The sequence below is a fragment of the Mus caroli genome, chromosome 2, assembly GCF_900094665.2.
Source record: "Mus caroli chromosome 2, CAROLI_EIJ_v1.1, whole genome shotgun sequence".
Lineage (NCBI taxonomy): Eukaryota > Metazoa > Chordata > Mammalia > Rodentia > Muridae > Mus > Mus caroli.
Genome location: NC_034571.1, coordinates 99,240,434 through 99,255,419, shown reverse-complemented (window position 1 = coordinate 99,255,419; position 14,986 = coordinate 99,240,434). Strand labels below are relative to the sequence as shown.

The following is a 14,986-nucleotide window of genomic DNA, read 5'->3' as shown; positions in this document are numbered from 1 at the left end:
TGATATATATCATATATACCAATTCTTTGAAAATTTCATCTGTTGTATTTTTATCATATTCACACTTCCCATAAATCTTTCAAAATCCACCCTCCATTCTATACCTGCCTAACTTTGTGTCCTCATCTTTTTTTTTTCAACCGACTCTGTCGAATTAATGTTGGTTCTATACTTATGCACTGGGAGTGTGTGAAGTACCAGGAACCACACTGTTAAGAAAAACAAACTCTTCCTCTCCAGACAGCTATCAGTTACCCAGGGCTGGGACTTTATCACCACCTCCTTATATGCTGGATTTTTTTGTCTTGACTTGCCTGGATCTTGTGACTGATGTCAAAGTGCTGTGAGTTCATATGTGGACCTTTCCTTTTGTGTCGTCACTGTAGGCATCCACTACCTCTGAGTCCTACAACCTGTCTGCCCGCCTTTTCCTTAAAGGTCTCTGAGCCTGAGGAGGAGAATGTGTGCTGTAGATGTGCTGTTCAGAGCTGAGCACTCTGCAGTGTCTTCTCCTCTGCAGCTTAGCCAGTTGTGGATCTCGGTGCTAATAACCATCTACTGCATTACGTCTAAGAAGTGCACTACTCTGTGGGTGTGACAGTAGTCATTGTCTATATCCTCTGTTCATCGTGCCACTATATCCATGGGATAGAAACTCTGTGTGCATCCCTATCAGGATGATGAATAAAAGCCAAAGCAACTTGAGTATTTTCAATGCATCCTTCAAATAGAGGAGGTGCCAAGTTGCTAATGTCTCAGTAACATTGGATAGTAACATCCCAGGGGCTTATAGATTAATTGCACCTAGTCAAATGACAGTCATATTTATGGTCACTTGTGTAAAACATGAGTATTTTATGAAAATTGCTTAAAATTAAGTTTGTAAGAATCTGTGTCCTTGTGCTCTCTCTTTCTCTCTCTCTCTCTTTCTCTCTCTCTCTCTCTCTCTCTCTCTCTCTCTCTCTCTCTCTCTCTCTTCCTCTCTCTCTCTCTTCTAATTGTTCCATAGTGTATTTTTTTTTTCTAAATAACAGAGTCCTTCCCCCCTTAAGAGTGGCAGTTTGATGCTGCAGACACCAAAGACAGAAAAAACCTGTCACAGTATGATTCTTTCTCCAGGATATTCCACAATAATACTAAATAAAGAATTAATGCACAGAGCCTTTTCTTTTCCCACAGTGCCAAAAATCATAGTCATCATAGTTCCCTCTCATTTTAGCATTAAAATATCCATCTATATCATTTATAAAACTGTAATTATGTTCTTCAATTGTATTCATAAAATATTTCTACAAAACCAGTTTTTCATGAGGTTATTTTTCCTAACCAAACAATAGGGAATTACAGCTCCTACTTTTATAACCCGAAGTTATTTTAGTCTGAGATTTATTGCCTGAATCCATATGCAATGTGTTGATCACTTAGGAAACATTTTTAAAAATGGGTTGGTAATTTTTTATAATGCTATAATTATATCTTTCATCAAGATAATTATATAAAAGTAAATAAAGGTAAAGCTAAGATAATACCTAATTTCGGATGCTTTTCAACTGTATAATGTTTATAATTAAAGATTTCAGACAGAAAGTAAAAGGCCCTCATTTCCCTTATACATTCAGCCTGATTTTCAAAATAAAACCATAAAAGTTAGTTTTATGGTTTCTTTGCTTATACATTTGCATATTGAATCACACTACTTACAGGGTATCTTTACTAAAGAAGTTGTCGATGTGCCTTTAAGCTAGAGCATATAACCTAGAACATGAATTTTGTGCCTAAGTTCATATGCAAGCTTAAAGGCAGAAATGATTTAATGTGTTGCTATTAGTACCTTAAGATTTACAGTGAGTAGTACACAATTATTGTCATATCACTTAAACTGTTTTAAGAAAACATCACTCATTATTAGCCATTAAAAATTAAATTATCATGCATTATACGTAATTGCATAGATTTAGGGTTCCAAAAAAAATAACTAAGACATGAATAATATTTGCCAATTTCCTATTTTCTTCCAGTGGGATAAAAAGGAACACAACAAAATCCTAGCCACACACACACACACACACACACACACACACACACACATTTAGTTACAGATGAGTACATATAAATACCCTAAAACATGAACACTCACAAACAGCCTTCTGATGCCGTTGTGGACGCCCTCACCTTTGCCTCAAGATAGCAAAGTGACTGGAAAGCACCTTCTCCCCCAGCTCCACTGGAATTCTGTAAACCTCTGAAGAGGCCTGTGATTAAGGGTTAGTAGCAATGATGTAAAATACCCTTATCAACTCTGGAGCTGTATAGACCCGCCCCTCTTACTGCAGGAACTGTTTTAAGGAAGAACTGGCATTTAGCTGCATTCTTCCTATGCATTTCCGTTTTCTAGGAAAAACATTCTAAGGTATATAAAGGGCAAGATGACCATAAAGCCTACTCTTTTTTTAAGATTTTATTTGTCATATATATATGTCAAATATATATGATATATATATATGTCATATATATATATATATATATAATTTTACCTGATATGTATACACACACACACACACATATGAGATGAGTACACTGTAGCTGTCTTCAGAAACACTGAAACACCAAAAGAGGGCACATCAGGCTCCCATTACAGATGGTTGTGAGCTACCATGTTGATGCTGGGAATTGAACACATGACCTCTGAAAGAGTAGTCAGTGCTCTTAACTGCTGAGCTATCTCTCCAGCCCATAAAGCCTACTCTTTAACCTTGATTTATCATACACATAGGGAAACCTTTAGACATGTTCAAAAGGACACATCATCGATGGCCTTTTCCAGCAAGTTCATTTGGAGCCTATGTTAAGAAGTCATAGAGTAGAGCTAGCATAGTATTCTCTGCCAGTACTGTTTAGTATAGAAGTCTCTGAGGATTGTTCTGATTGTACTTTAGATCAACTATTACTTCTTTTTAAAATATCATTTTGGCCTTGGCTTTTGGGGGGATTTATTTGGGAGGCTGTATTTATTTAGTCATTTTATGTGTATAAGTATTTCGTCTACATATATGTATATATGTGTACACCACATGTGTTCCGGGTACCTGCAAAAGTCAGAAGGCTTCATATCCCCTGGAACTGAACTTACAAAAGGAGTAATCCAGAAATTAATAAAACTTTCAAGACATACCAGCATTTTTTGTTTTCTTTAGTGTCTATGTGGAATGAGAGAGAGTTGAAACTGTGTACACTGGGTATTCCGGACTAAATTAGAACGCAGAATTCTGCTTGCCTCTGCCTTTTCCTCCCTAGTGCTGGCATTAAAGGCATGTACCACTATGCTTAGCATTCATTTTTATATTTTCAATGCAGAATGATAATCTCATTATACATTCACATATTCACTCTCACCAGTTATAAACTATAAAATTTTTATTCAGTTTTTTTCAATTCATAAATATAAGTAAAATGTTATTATATCAAACAGGAGTATCTTTAAAGGATCCAAAACATAACAGGATGTGGCAAGTCAAAAGACTGTGAGAGTAAAAAAATCATATATGTGTGCAAATGTGTGTGTGTTAAATTTTAAACTTTCAGACTTAATTATCAAAGCTTTCTGTGTAGATTGGGAAGATGAAGCTCACTCATAAATTTGTGCATTAGCATATGTAGGACCCTCAGGATCAACCGCAGACAACAACAATAACAACAACAACAACAAAAGAGACAGAGAGAAATAGGGGAGAAAATTGTCATAAGGTATTGAAGATATGAATTATTCATAAGAAAATTATACATAAAATATGCTTTGAAATTTCTCCTACACAAAATTATACATTGATATTTTACCTGATAAGTTTACCTGATATGTGTAGAATCTTAAAAATGGCATTTTAATGGCACATTAAAAGAATGGTTTTAATAACTCCTTGAGTCCCTTTGAGAGTGTAAATGTTGTAGTACATTTTATTTAAGAAAGGATTCACATCAGAGCACTGAAGATACAGTCTCTGCTTACTGAATATGGAAAACATATGAGTTTGGTGTTCACTTGCTTGCATGCTCTTACTGTCTCAGTAGGAAACCTTTCAGTGTGTTGCTTTCATTTATCACCATGTCTTCATCTGACACATTCACTTTAATAAAAGGTAGAGAATAAGGAGGCATATATTTTTTACTAAGTAGGAGTTTGTATTATGAGCATTTTTAGAAAGCTATGCCAAAACACTTGGAAAGAGAAGTCTTATTTATAACACTACTCATATGAATTACTATTTTAGTTTGACCTATCAACTTGTTTTGTTTTCATCTTTCCAGTAATAAGCTTTAGTATTAGAAGTAAATGATAGAGCCTCTCAGGAGACCGCTGTATCAGGCTCCTGTCAGCAAAATCTTGTTGGCATCTGCAATAGTGTCTGGGTTGGGTGGCTGTTTATTGGATGGATCCCCAGGTGGGGCAGTCTCTGGATGGTCCTTCCTTCTGTCTCTGATTTGAACTTTGTCTCTGTAACTCCTTCCATGGGTATTTTGTTCCCCCTTCAAAGAGGGATCAAAGTATCCACACTTTGGTTTTCCTTCTTCTTGAGTTTCATGTGTTTTGCAAATTGTATCTTGGGTATTCTGAGTTTCTGGGCTAATACCCACTTATCAGTGAGTGCATATCATGTGTGTTCTTTTGTGATTGGGTTACCTCACTCAGGTAAGTAACGCTTTCTTCCTGGGTCATCTTATGAGGCCTATCTGAAAAATGTCAGGGTATGTTTTATCTCTTGAACCAAAGACACAAAATTAAATACGATTTTAAAGAACACAAATTCTAAAATGATTCAATTTCATGTTAAGTCATTATTCTGCCATATTACTAAAACAAATCTAAGTGTTGCTTCAAAGAGTGAAAGTAGGGCTGGGGGAGGTGAGGTGGCACAGCTGGTCCCGTGCCAGCTGCACAAGCATGAGGAACTGAGTTCAGATCCCCAGCCCCTATCATAAAAGCCACATGGTGGTGCACATCCTTAACCCAGCACTGGGTAATCTCTGGTCTTATTGACTAGCCAGCCTAGCCAAATGAATGAGCTCTAGGCTCAGTGAGAGTCCCTGCATCATATTGAGAACAGTCAAGGAAGAAACCCAACTTAAACTTCTGACCTCCACAGGCATACATACAAACATGTACATATAACGTATAAATACATGAACACAGAGAGAATGGCACTAGCATTTTGTTTCTAGCACCTCTCTTTAAAAGAACACTTGCATTGTGAAGTATGTTGGGTTTATTTGTACATAGTATGGTAGCAATATGATTTCCAAGCAAAACTTGGAAATAGTTAAGACCAAGTGTTTAGTTACTGTCTCTCTTCTTACCTCTGTTATAAAAGAAGGCATGTATTTATCTCTTTGGTTTCCTTAGCATATGAATTATTTTCATGGAAAAAAATCAACACTTTCAACTAGAAGTAATGAATAAGGACCTAAGGCTTGAAAGATCGTTCCACAATTCAGAGCACTTACTGGTATGCAGTGGCCCTGGAGTAGGTTCCCAGCATCCACATCATGCATCTCAGAACTGCCTGTAACTCCAGGTCGAGGTAACCAATGCACCTTCATACACATAGTGCACATAAACTCAAGCTGGCACACATGCATGTAAATAAATAAGTAAATAAATAAATAAATGTTTTTAAATTAAAAAAAATAAAACTTTCTTAAAAGAGTAAGGGCCAGACAGGTTGAATGAACACAGTTCTTACCACTAGGAAGGAGCCATGAGAAGACAGTATGATAGAAATGTCTAGCACACTTCAGATTTTTAAAATATATTAAAGCAAGCATGATGGCACATACCTGTATTTCTAAGACTTGGAAGGTCTCCAAAAGGAGATCAAGGGTTCAAGGTCATCTGGGCTAAATGATACCCTGGCTCAGAAAACAAAACTAAACAAATTGTACTTATAAACCTATAAAAAGTTAGAGCAGGTACTGTGGGAGATGCATGTTATCCATCCATATTCTTAATCCATAGGACAGTTTTGTAGAGTTACAGTACAAGTCCTTCTGCTTTCAAAAAAGTATAGCCATATACTCCTTTTTGTTTTTATAGGATGCACCCCCTCCCCATTTCCTAGAATAAACAGTCACTATTCATCCAACATTCACTCTAACAGTGAACCATGTTAACTGTTGACTTATGCTTCAAAATATTTCATTTACCACCTCCCTTGGCCCATTCAGTCCAAGTCATCATCGCACATAGCCTGGAGCCTTACAGCCTCCTAACTAAACCCCTGCTCAGCCCTGACATCCTTCAGCCCCTTTTCAGACAGAAGCTGAAATGACTGCCATTTCTCACGTGACCAGTTTTCCTCCCAGAAGCCCTTTGTGGACCCCAACTTGCTGCAAAGCCTCAGGGCCTGTTGTTGCCTATTCCCTTTCCCTGGAATGTTGCTTTCTGTGCCTTTTCAGAAGTAACACACTCAGTGCAGTGCATTCAAGTATCTGTTAAGATATCACCTTCTTAATGAGACTTCTCTTGAGCATCCTTCCAGAGCAGCAGTGCACGCTCATTCTGCCATTCCCAATCACTCCCAACTGGCTCGCTTTCTCATAGCTCTCAACCACCTTCTGGCATGCTGTATGACTTTCTGATTTGTATAATAATTTATGAAAATGGACAGTTTTTATCAATCATTTGACTATATTTTGTATGGTTGGTTGGTTGATGATGATGATTGATTGATTGATTGATTGATTGATTGATTGATTGATGTGAGACAAAGTCTCACTAAATGACATTGGCATGCCTGAAACTCAGTTTGTATAGCAGATCTGTCTATGCATCTGCCTCCCAGATGCCACCAAGCCCAACATGAGTTTATATTTTTTAAAATAAGAAAAATGAAATATGTTTTGTAATATGGGTGCTATCTGATTCGGGATGATGAGGAACATGATGAGACCAGTAGAGTCCATGAATTCATCCAACTGTCACTCATCTCTGGCTGTGAAGTAAGTCCCTTGGTCAGAAGCAATACTGGATGGCTGCCATGATAAGGTATTCTATAAGTTTATGGATGGTAGTTTAGGCAGAAGGATTAAGTGCTGAAAATCAAATCAAATCCATAACTAAACTAAGTATCTACTTCAGTAAGGACAAAGGAAGTGATCAATGTAGTCAACCTGCCACCAGGTCTCTAGCTGGTCACCCTGAGGAAATGGTGCCATATTGGAGGCTCGTTGTTGGAAATTGTGCTGTATTGGAGATTCAGTGTTGGTCTCTACTTCTGGAAAATCCTGCAGTCACCAACAACTGTATCCCAGTCAGCCTTGGTATGAGGAAGTTTATGTTGTTATACCCATACATAACCTCCGTTCTCTGCCATCATGGCCACTTTGTTCATGGGCCCTTCGGACAATAACAAGAATGACCTGAGAAAGGCCAACTGTCCACAGAACAGGTCATCCTGTCTAATTGGTTATTGAACTCCTCCTCCTTTGATGTCACCTTTTCATGAACATTTACCTGGAACACAGCTATCTTTACACCCTTTGCCTCATTGAAAAGATCTATCTACATATTTTTCCCCACATGTATTTCTCACCAATTTTCCAAATCATTGGCCATCCAGCTAGTCCATTGGTTACAGCCAATGAATTAGTGAACAATCACACATTTGGCCATTTCTCCTTCCAAGAAAAATGTATGACCATGTGTACTGTCTAAAGCTCTGCCCACTGTGATACTTTTCTTTCACAAGTATCATTCAGGGTTGTCCCAGAAAGGGGTTGTAATGGTATAGCTATACACTTGAGAGTAGTGCTAATACAGCATGCAGAATGATCAGAAAATGGCCCTAATCTTCTCTTCCTCAGCCAGCCTGTCATAAGACACATCCCAAAAGACTACAGGTGCATGTTTGGGAACAAACGACAAGAGTAGAAACAGGAGTAGAAACCATAGGCATTTAGGCAACTGTTTCTCCTATCCTGCTTGTGCCCTCAGAACCTGCTCAGACCTGATCACACATATGCTATCTCCCCTGATAATGGGCTACTGCTGTGCATACCCTATTTTAATGAGTTGGTGAGTCAGATAATACCTTGCTCATGATGGGCAGCTCAGGTTGCATGGTAACTTGATAGACCATTGTCAAACATTTAGTTTCTACTGAAGCCCAATATCTACTAAAGACCCAGATCTGCCTCTCAAAGGGAAAATAGTTGTCTTTGGTCATGTGGTTCATTAACAGAATGGCCTGCATAGCAGCCTGACTGTTAAAAGGCCCAACTGAAACCTGGCAACCTCCCAGATGACGTGGAATGTGGGCCAGATTAGTACACCAAGGGAACATGCCATCCGTAGAATCCAAATAGACCCACTAAAATTGTGCTTCTTTCTTGATGGTAGGAGGAGCCAGGTGTAGTAACTTATCCTTCACCTTAGAAGGAATATCTCTGCATGTTCCATACCACTGTACTCCTAGAAATTTTACTGAGTTAGAAGGTCCTTGAATTTCAGTTAGATTTATTCTCCATCCTCTCAGCACATCTGTGTTACCAACATGTCCAAAGTGGTTGTTACCTCCTGCTCACTTGGTCCAGGTATGATGTCATCAATATAATTGACCAGTGTGATATTTTATGGAAAAGGCAGGCAAAGATGATCCCTTTGCATTAAGCTCTAAGACCAGGCTGGAGAGTTAGTATATCCTTGAAGTAATACTGTAAAGGCATACTACTGTCCTTGCCACCTGAAGTGAAATGTAGATCGATAGTACACACCAAGTGTCAGCAGATGTGTTAAACTGTTCAAGTAAGGACAACACATCGGTGCAGGTGCTGCAGCCACTGCTTCATTATGTTTGTGATAGTTAACTATCAGTCCCCATGGTCCATCGGTCTTCTGCACAGACAAATCAGAGAGTTAAAGGCATATATGATAAGAACCACCATCCCTGCATCTTTCATGTCTTGATGGTCTCACCAATTTCTGTAATTCCTCTAAGAATGTGACTCCTTTTGATAGCAAGTTGAACTTTATTCTCAAAGTTTGCTCACTTAGCCTTCCCTCTGTCTATCCCAGTTGATTTATCCAGTTGTTACTGCTGGTTAGTCTTTCACTAATAGCAGAATCTGCAGAGCCAAGCTTTCATCATATTGTCATTTTGGCCATAATTAAGTTGTGGCCTTCTTATCAATACCAGTAAAGGTAAATACTGTTTTTATTCTAGGTGTTACACATGTGTAGCTCTGATCTTTCGTTTCCTCTGCTGTTGTAGTATAGAGAAGCTTCTCATCCTAACTTCCCTAAGTTCAGACATAATTACTATAACTACATACAAGAGCCCATTTCACTAAGTCTTCAGTTAGTTGGTCAGCTAGCTTGTCTGTCCATCTGTCTGTCTGCCTGCCTGTCTGTTTTGAGACAAGTTCTCACTCAGTAGCCAGGTCTAGCCTGGAACTCAATAGGTGGCTTAGGATTTGTTTGAATTTACAGCAATCCTGCTTCATCTTTCCGAGTGGTAAGTTACAGGAGTTAATCATCATATCTGGCAAGATTTCAGTTTGAACCTGAGTAAGAAAAGGAAACCCTTCAAGAAAGAACCAGGTCTCTCTCCCCCCAACCCCTCCTTTGAATTTTCTTCTCAGGGTAATACAAAGCTACTTAAGAATGCCATCCAAGAATAATAGATCACTCTGGCTTTAGAAGTATCACTCTGGCAGCAATATGAAAAGGTACAGTTTATCTAAACTGTAAAGGGGTGACAAAACTAGAATGTAGGTAGGAAAGTGTGTTAAGAGGCCAGATTGTCATTGTCCTCAGCATGGCCTTCCCTAAGGAAGGAACCTTTCAGAATTAATAAAATAAACTGAACTAAATTACCTAGTGAAGGGGGAAGAGATAACTAAATTAAGGTGTCAAGGTATCTTGTGCTGAAATAAGAAACATAGGACATCATGGATGTGGAAGTAATTTATAAATATCTGGGTGTATGAATTTGTTCAGAGGAGATATATGACCCAAAGAGAGAGACTTGACACTTGGTTAGTTTCTTGTCTCTGAACAAAAATACCTGAACAGAAAGAAGGAGAAAGTACTCATTTTGGCCCACAACTTTAGAGATTTCAACCCATGCTCGGGATTTACTTTTAAGCCTATGGTGGCATGGCAAATAGCATGGCTGAGGAAACCTCAGTTCATGCAGTCAAGAGGGAAAGAAAAGAGAGAGATACTAGATAGAGATACTAGAGACAAGGATCCCTAGAGACCTTTCAAAGACATACCCTAGCAACCACTTCCTCCAGCAAGACCACTTCTTAGTAACTCATGCAGTTCTAATCTCATCAATGGATTAATCCTTTGGTAAAGTTAACATATTTGTGATCCAATCACTTCTCAAAAATGCCACCACTTGGGTACCAAGCCTTCAATATATGACCTTATGGGTGGGCCATTTTATGTCTATGCTGCAACAGAAGCCATTGTACATAGCTTATAATTTATAATTGAACCTATTTGAATAAGATCAGAAAACAGAATTTAAATTCAAAAGTAAGGGAAGATGAACCTGTATCTATCTTTTCTCTAATCAAAAGAGAGAAAAGACAGAATTTTAAGAATAGTGAACAATGCCAAAAGCTTTGAGCAATGTATAGAAAGTCAACATTAGAGAGCCCATGTTATTTGGCATGGTGCAATCCTAGGTGATCAGTGGCAAGAATTTTCAGAGATGTGGGCTATGAAGCTTTAATTAACTGCATCACATTTCAGATCTTTTATGAAAAGTAAGTAGACAATATAGAACAGGCACAGCAAGCCTCTGTTGTACATTCTACATCCCTGAAGGAAAGCATACGAGTCACAGGTAGGCCCAAATAGTTTGCCAGTAGTTTTCCACACATACACTGACCCCTTGCAATCTTATTGGATTTTCATGATAATTTTATGCTTAGCTTTATTTTTCATAATTATCAGATTTTTAGTGGCATGAATTCTAAAAAAAAAAAAATCAACATTGTCCCAAATCAAATTAAATATAGATACTACTGTGTGGTGTGACTTCCACCAATGCACAGGATTCAAACAATTTATGACAAAAACACATAAAATCATGATTGACAGCCTTTTGGATAAATGTGAGGTGTCTTAACAAACGAGTTTTAACTGGGGCCGTCTGTTAAAGCTTGGTGGTGCTCTGGGCTGAGCAAGAGGTTAGTTATGTTCTCACAAAAAGCAGGCATTAACCACAATACTTAAGAGAAAAAAACAGATGCTTTGTAGAAATTCATTATTCTCAAACTAGTTGCAGCCATCCAAATATTAGCATCCCTCCTTACAAAGAAAGCTGCCATGATACTAGTCCTTGAGTGTGAGAATGGAGATTATTGTACTATTACTGTATGTATAGTGTGGTAGTTTCTCCCTAGCTCCACTTCTGTCCTCACCCACTTGGACCAACTTGCGACTTACTTAATTGAAAATAAATGACCTTTGAAGATCCTGACACAAGTACTTGAATCTGAATTCCAATCCTATGATAAACTCAATCTTTCATACTCCATATATGAAAGATTTATGTTATTTAGACTATTGTTCACTTTTCCTCTTATTGCTATGGTCTTCTTGGGCAACAATAAATCTGACCAGATATAATAAAGTAGAGAAAGTTTTCAGAACAGAATACAGCTGTCAGGTTTTGTTAATTAGAGACTTTGTGTAGCAAATAGAACAGGAAGGTAACCATGAATATATTTTAAGTCTACACAGCACAGTCTTAGGTGGTATGTACTCTATAAATATCTACTAAACATGCAGAGTTATTGGAATTTTGCTGGAAATCAACTTCCACTATTACTCTTAAGTAGAAATTCCATTGTAAAGAGTAAACCAGAAGTACCCAAAACTCACTAGAATCTGCAACATCAACATCCATGGTATGTTAATTTGATTTGCATATAAACAAGATAAATTCGTATGGTTATTAGAGATAAAAAGGAGTTTGTAATTCTGTTTGCATATTTTACCATTATTGAGAGAGCAGCAAACTCTGTGAAGACTTTGGTTGTCTGTCAACCGTGCACCTTGTTAGCTTTGTCACTAGGGAGCACAGTGCTCTTCACAGCCCCTGAGGCACGTGAGCACCTTGTTCAAAGTTCATGTTAGTATTTCCGACACACTTTCCAGTTTACACTCTTTACGTAGTATACTAATGAATGATTCATATTTATTAATTGGTATTCTCTTGCCATATGAAAATGCTTCTAGCATCTGCCTCTTTATACCTATTTGAAGAGTGACTTAGCCCAGTAATAAAACAGACTTCTTCCCACATGCTGTTTGAGTTGAGCTATTTATCAGAATGGAGGGTCAGGGGAAATGTGGCAATTTCTGTATGTGAAAGCTCACTTGCTTTGTGCTTGTCAAAGGAAGCCTAAAACCACTCATTTTCCACCCCAGTTCTGTGTGCTCCGAAGAGCCTGGCACACTGGCTTACAATGAGACCATACAGTCCCAAGGACTCACTATGAAAATAAGCACTGCCAGTTATTGCTTTTGTGAGTCCAGGAAGTAACTCCTCTCTGCCTCAGTTTCCTCACCCCTTAGGTGGCAATAAAGAGAACTGTTGTGAAAATTAAATAAGGTATTATGAATGACAGGATTGACAAAAGGCTGATCTGTGTGGTGGTTGTAGTGTTTCACACAGACTAGGAGGTGTTGCTCTGCCTGTGGAAATTGGAGGTGTAATCATCGGCAGGCAGGAATCTCTCTATGATCTATAGGAAGATACTGATGGTTCCTATGAAATGGGATCAAAATAATGCTTCTCTCCTAGAAGGAAGAGATGGTTCTACCATCTCACATACCATATGAGTCGCCTCACCTGGGCTTCAGAACTGTCCTTGCAATTTGCCATTTTCTTCTCATCAAAAAGACCTGAGACTCAGAAAAAAGTTCTGTGCACAAGAATAATGCCTGTTAGGTGCCAGTGCCTGGATTCAGTCAAAGGAGGAAGAACAATGGCTCCCACTCTGATAGCTCAACTGCCAGTATTCAGAACTTAGTGGTTTCTTATTCATGATGTAAGGCAGAGGTATGTCTCTTTATGCCATGTGAGCTTGAACACCTGAGTTCAGATCCCTGTCACCCACTGGCATGGTTGCTTGCCATTGCTGTGACAAAGCACTAAAAAGCAACTTAAGAAAAGAGGGGTTTATTTTGACTCACAGTTCCAGAGTAGAGTCCATCAAGGCAAGCCCTTCAGATAACTGATCACATTACATCCAGTCAGGAAGCAGAAGGAAGCTTGTGCTGAGCTCATTCTGTCCTCTTTATACAATCCGAGATCACGACCCAGAGAGAGTGGCCACCTACAATAGCCTGGTCCTCCCACACCATTCAATGAATCAAGATAATTCCTTGTTGGCATATTGTAAAGGCCCATTTCCCAGGAGATTTGAAAGCTCATCAAGTAGATATTTTTAACATTATAATCCCCTCTACCCTTGCAAGCATCACAACTTGAGCTCTAATCCCTAACTCCCTCATGAAAAGCTGAATATAGTGCATGTCTGTAATCCCAGTGCTGTGAAGACAGAAGCAGAGGATTTCTGAGGGATGCCCACCAGTGAGTCTAGCCAATCAACAAGTTTCAGGCTCAATGAGAGATACTGCCTCAAAAAAAGAATTAAATAGTAAGATAGCTGGGTGGCTGAGGAAGATTACTGGTATCAACCTCTGCCTCCACATGTACTCCCACACACAGGGAAACAAACCACAGAGAGAAGGGTAGGTGGATACAAATATATTTCATGTATGAGATAGAGTTACCCTAATTATACCAATCTCATCTTTTTAAAATTGCATTCTTTATTTGTGGAGGAGCACATGTAACATGGATAAAGAATGTGGAGGTCAGAAGACAACTTGCAGGAGTCAGTTCTCTCCTTTTATTGTGTGGCCACAGGAATTGAACTCAGATCCTCAGGTTTGGCCAGATGCACCTCCTCCTTCTCTGCTGTCTCACAAGTCCACATGAATTATCCTATACTGAGTAGGTAACAATGTCTGCATTAATTTAAACAAAAACATCCTTTTATTGCTTTGAAGAAATTGTTGGCCCTGAATTTCGTCCCTTTGTCCAAAAACAATAAATGTCATTTCTGGTAATGAGTTGTTTAAAAATAGGACACTTATATGCATAGTTATTTGTCACCTAAGACAGTAACAAAATTTGCAAAGCAGTGACACCATATGGGACTCCTCACATGGAATCGAATTGCTAGGTACTCTATAGTGCATCATTTTTTTCAAGCTGATGCACACATAGGTATATAAACGTGCTGTTGTCCTTTGACTTGAGCAAATACATTCCCTGTATTCGTCTTCCTAAAGTCAATCCTGTGAAAACTATCCCCCATGTCATGCATCTGTCCTCTAGTGACACCTCCTCGAGCTCCCCATTCAGACAGGAGCTTGTGGTATGTATGTTGATGTCTTTGTTGCTTTCCTCCTGGTATAGAGCAGAAGGTGCTTCAACTGCCTAGTTGTCTGACCTAGGTGTGTGAACTGGAAATGCTACCTGACTTCTCTGTGCCTCTCCTTTTATTCCCAACAGTGCGTTCAGCTACTGTACCAGTTGCTTTGTGTCCAACTTTACTTCTTCATATTAATGTAAGGAGGAGTCCAAACAGTCTAAGAAACTTTATCAATATCATGTGTCTACTCAGTAGCGGTGCCAGAATTTAGATCATTTTGTTATAAACCTTTGGCTTCATGTACCCAACCCTGAAGGATACTTCCCTTACCCACACTGTCTAAAGCAGTGGTTCTCGACCTGTGGCACGTGACCACTTTAGAATACAATGGCCCTTTAACAGGGGTCAATTAAGACCATCAGAAAATATAGGTATTTACATTATGACTCATAATAATTACAAAATTACTATTATGACATAGCAACAAAAATAATTTATGGACGAGCCTCTTCCGGTCAGAAAAGCACCG

The 14,986-nt window shown here is 38.6% G+C and overlaps 1 protein-coding gene across 2 annotated transcripts in view; it reads left to right on the top strand.

The window, feature by feature from the left end:
• The window catches only part of Elp4 (elongator acetyltransferase complex subunit 4), a 202,605-nt gene that overhangs the window by 116,558 nt on the left and 71,061 nt on the right, over positions 1-14,986 (top strand). The window contains exon 10 of one of the 2 annotated variants that reach the window (XM_029471296.1): positions 387-667. The exons of the other annotated variant lie outside the window; for it this stretch is intronic. Within the exon in view, the coding sequence (XP_029327156.1) occupies positions 387-446 (60 nt within the window). The 3' untranslated portion in view covers positions 447-667. Of the gene's footprint in view, positions 1-386; positions 668-14,986 lie in introns of those variants that run through there. 2 annotated transcript variants of the gene reach the window in all.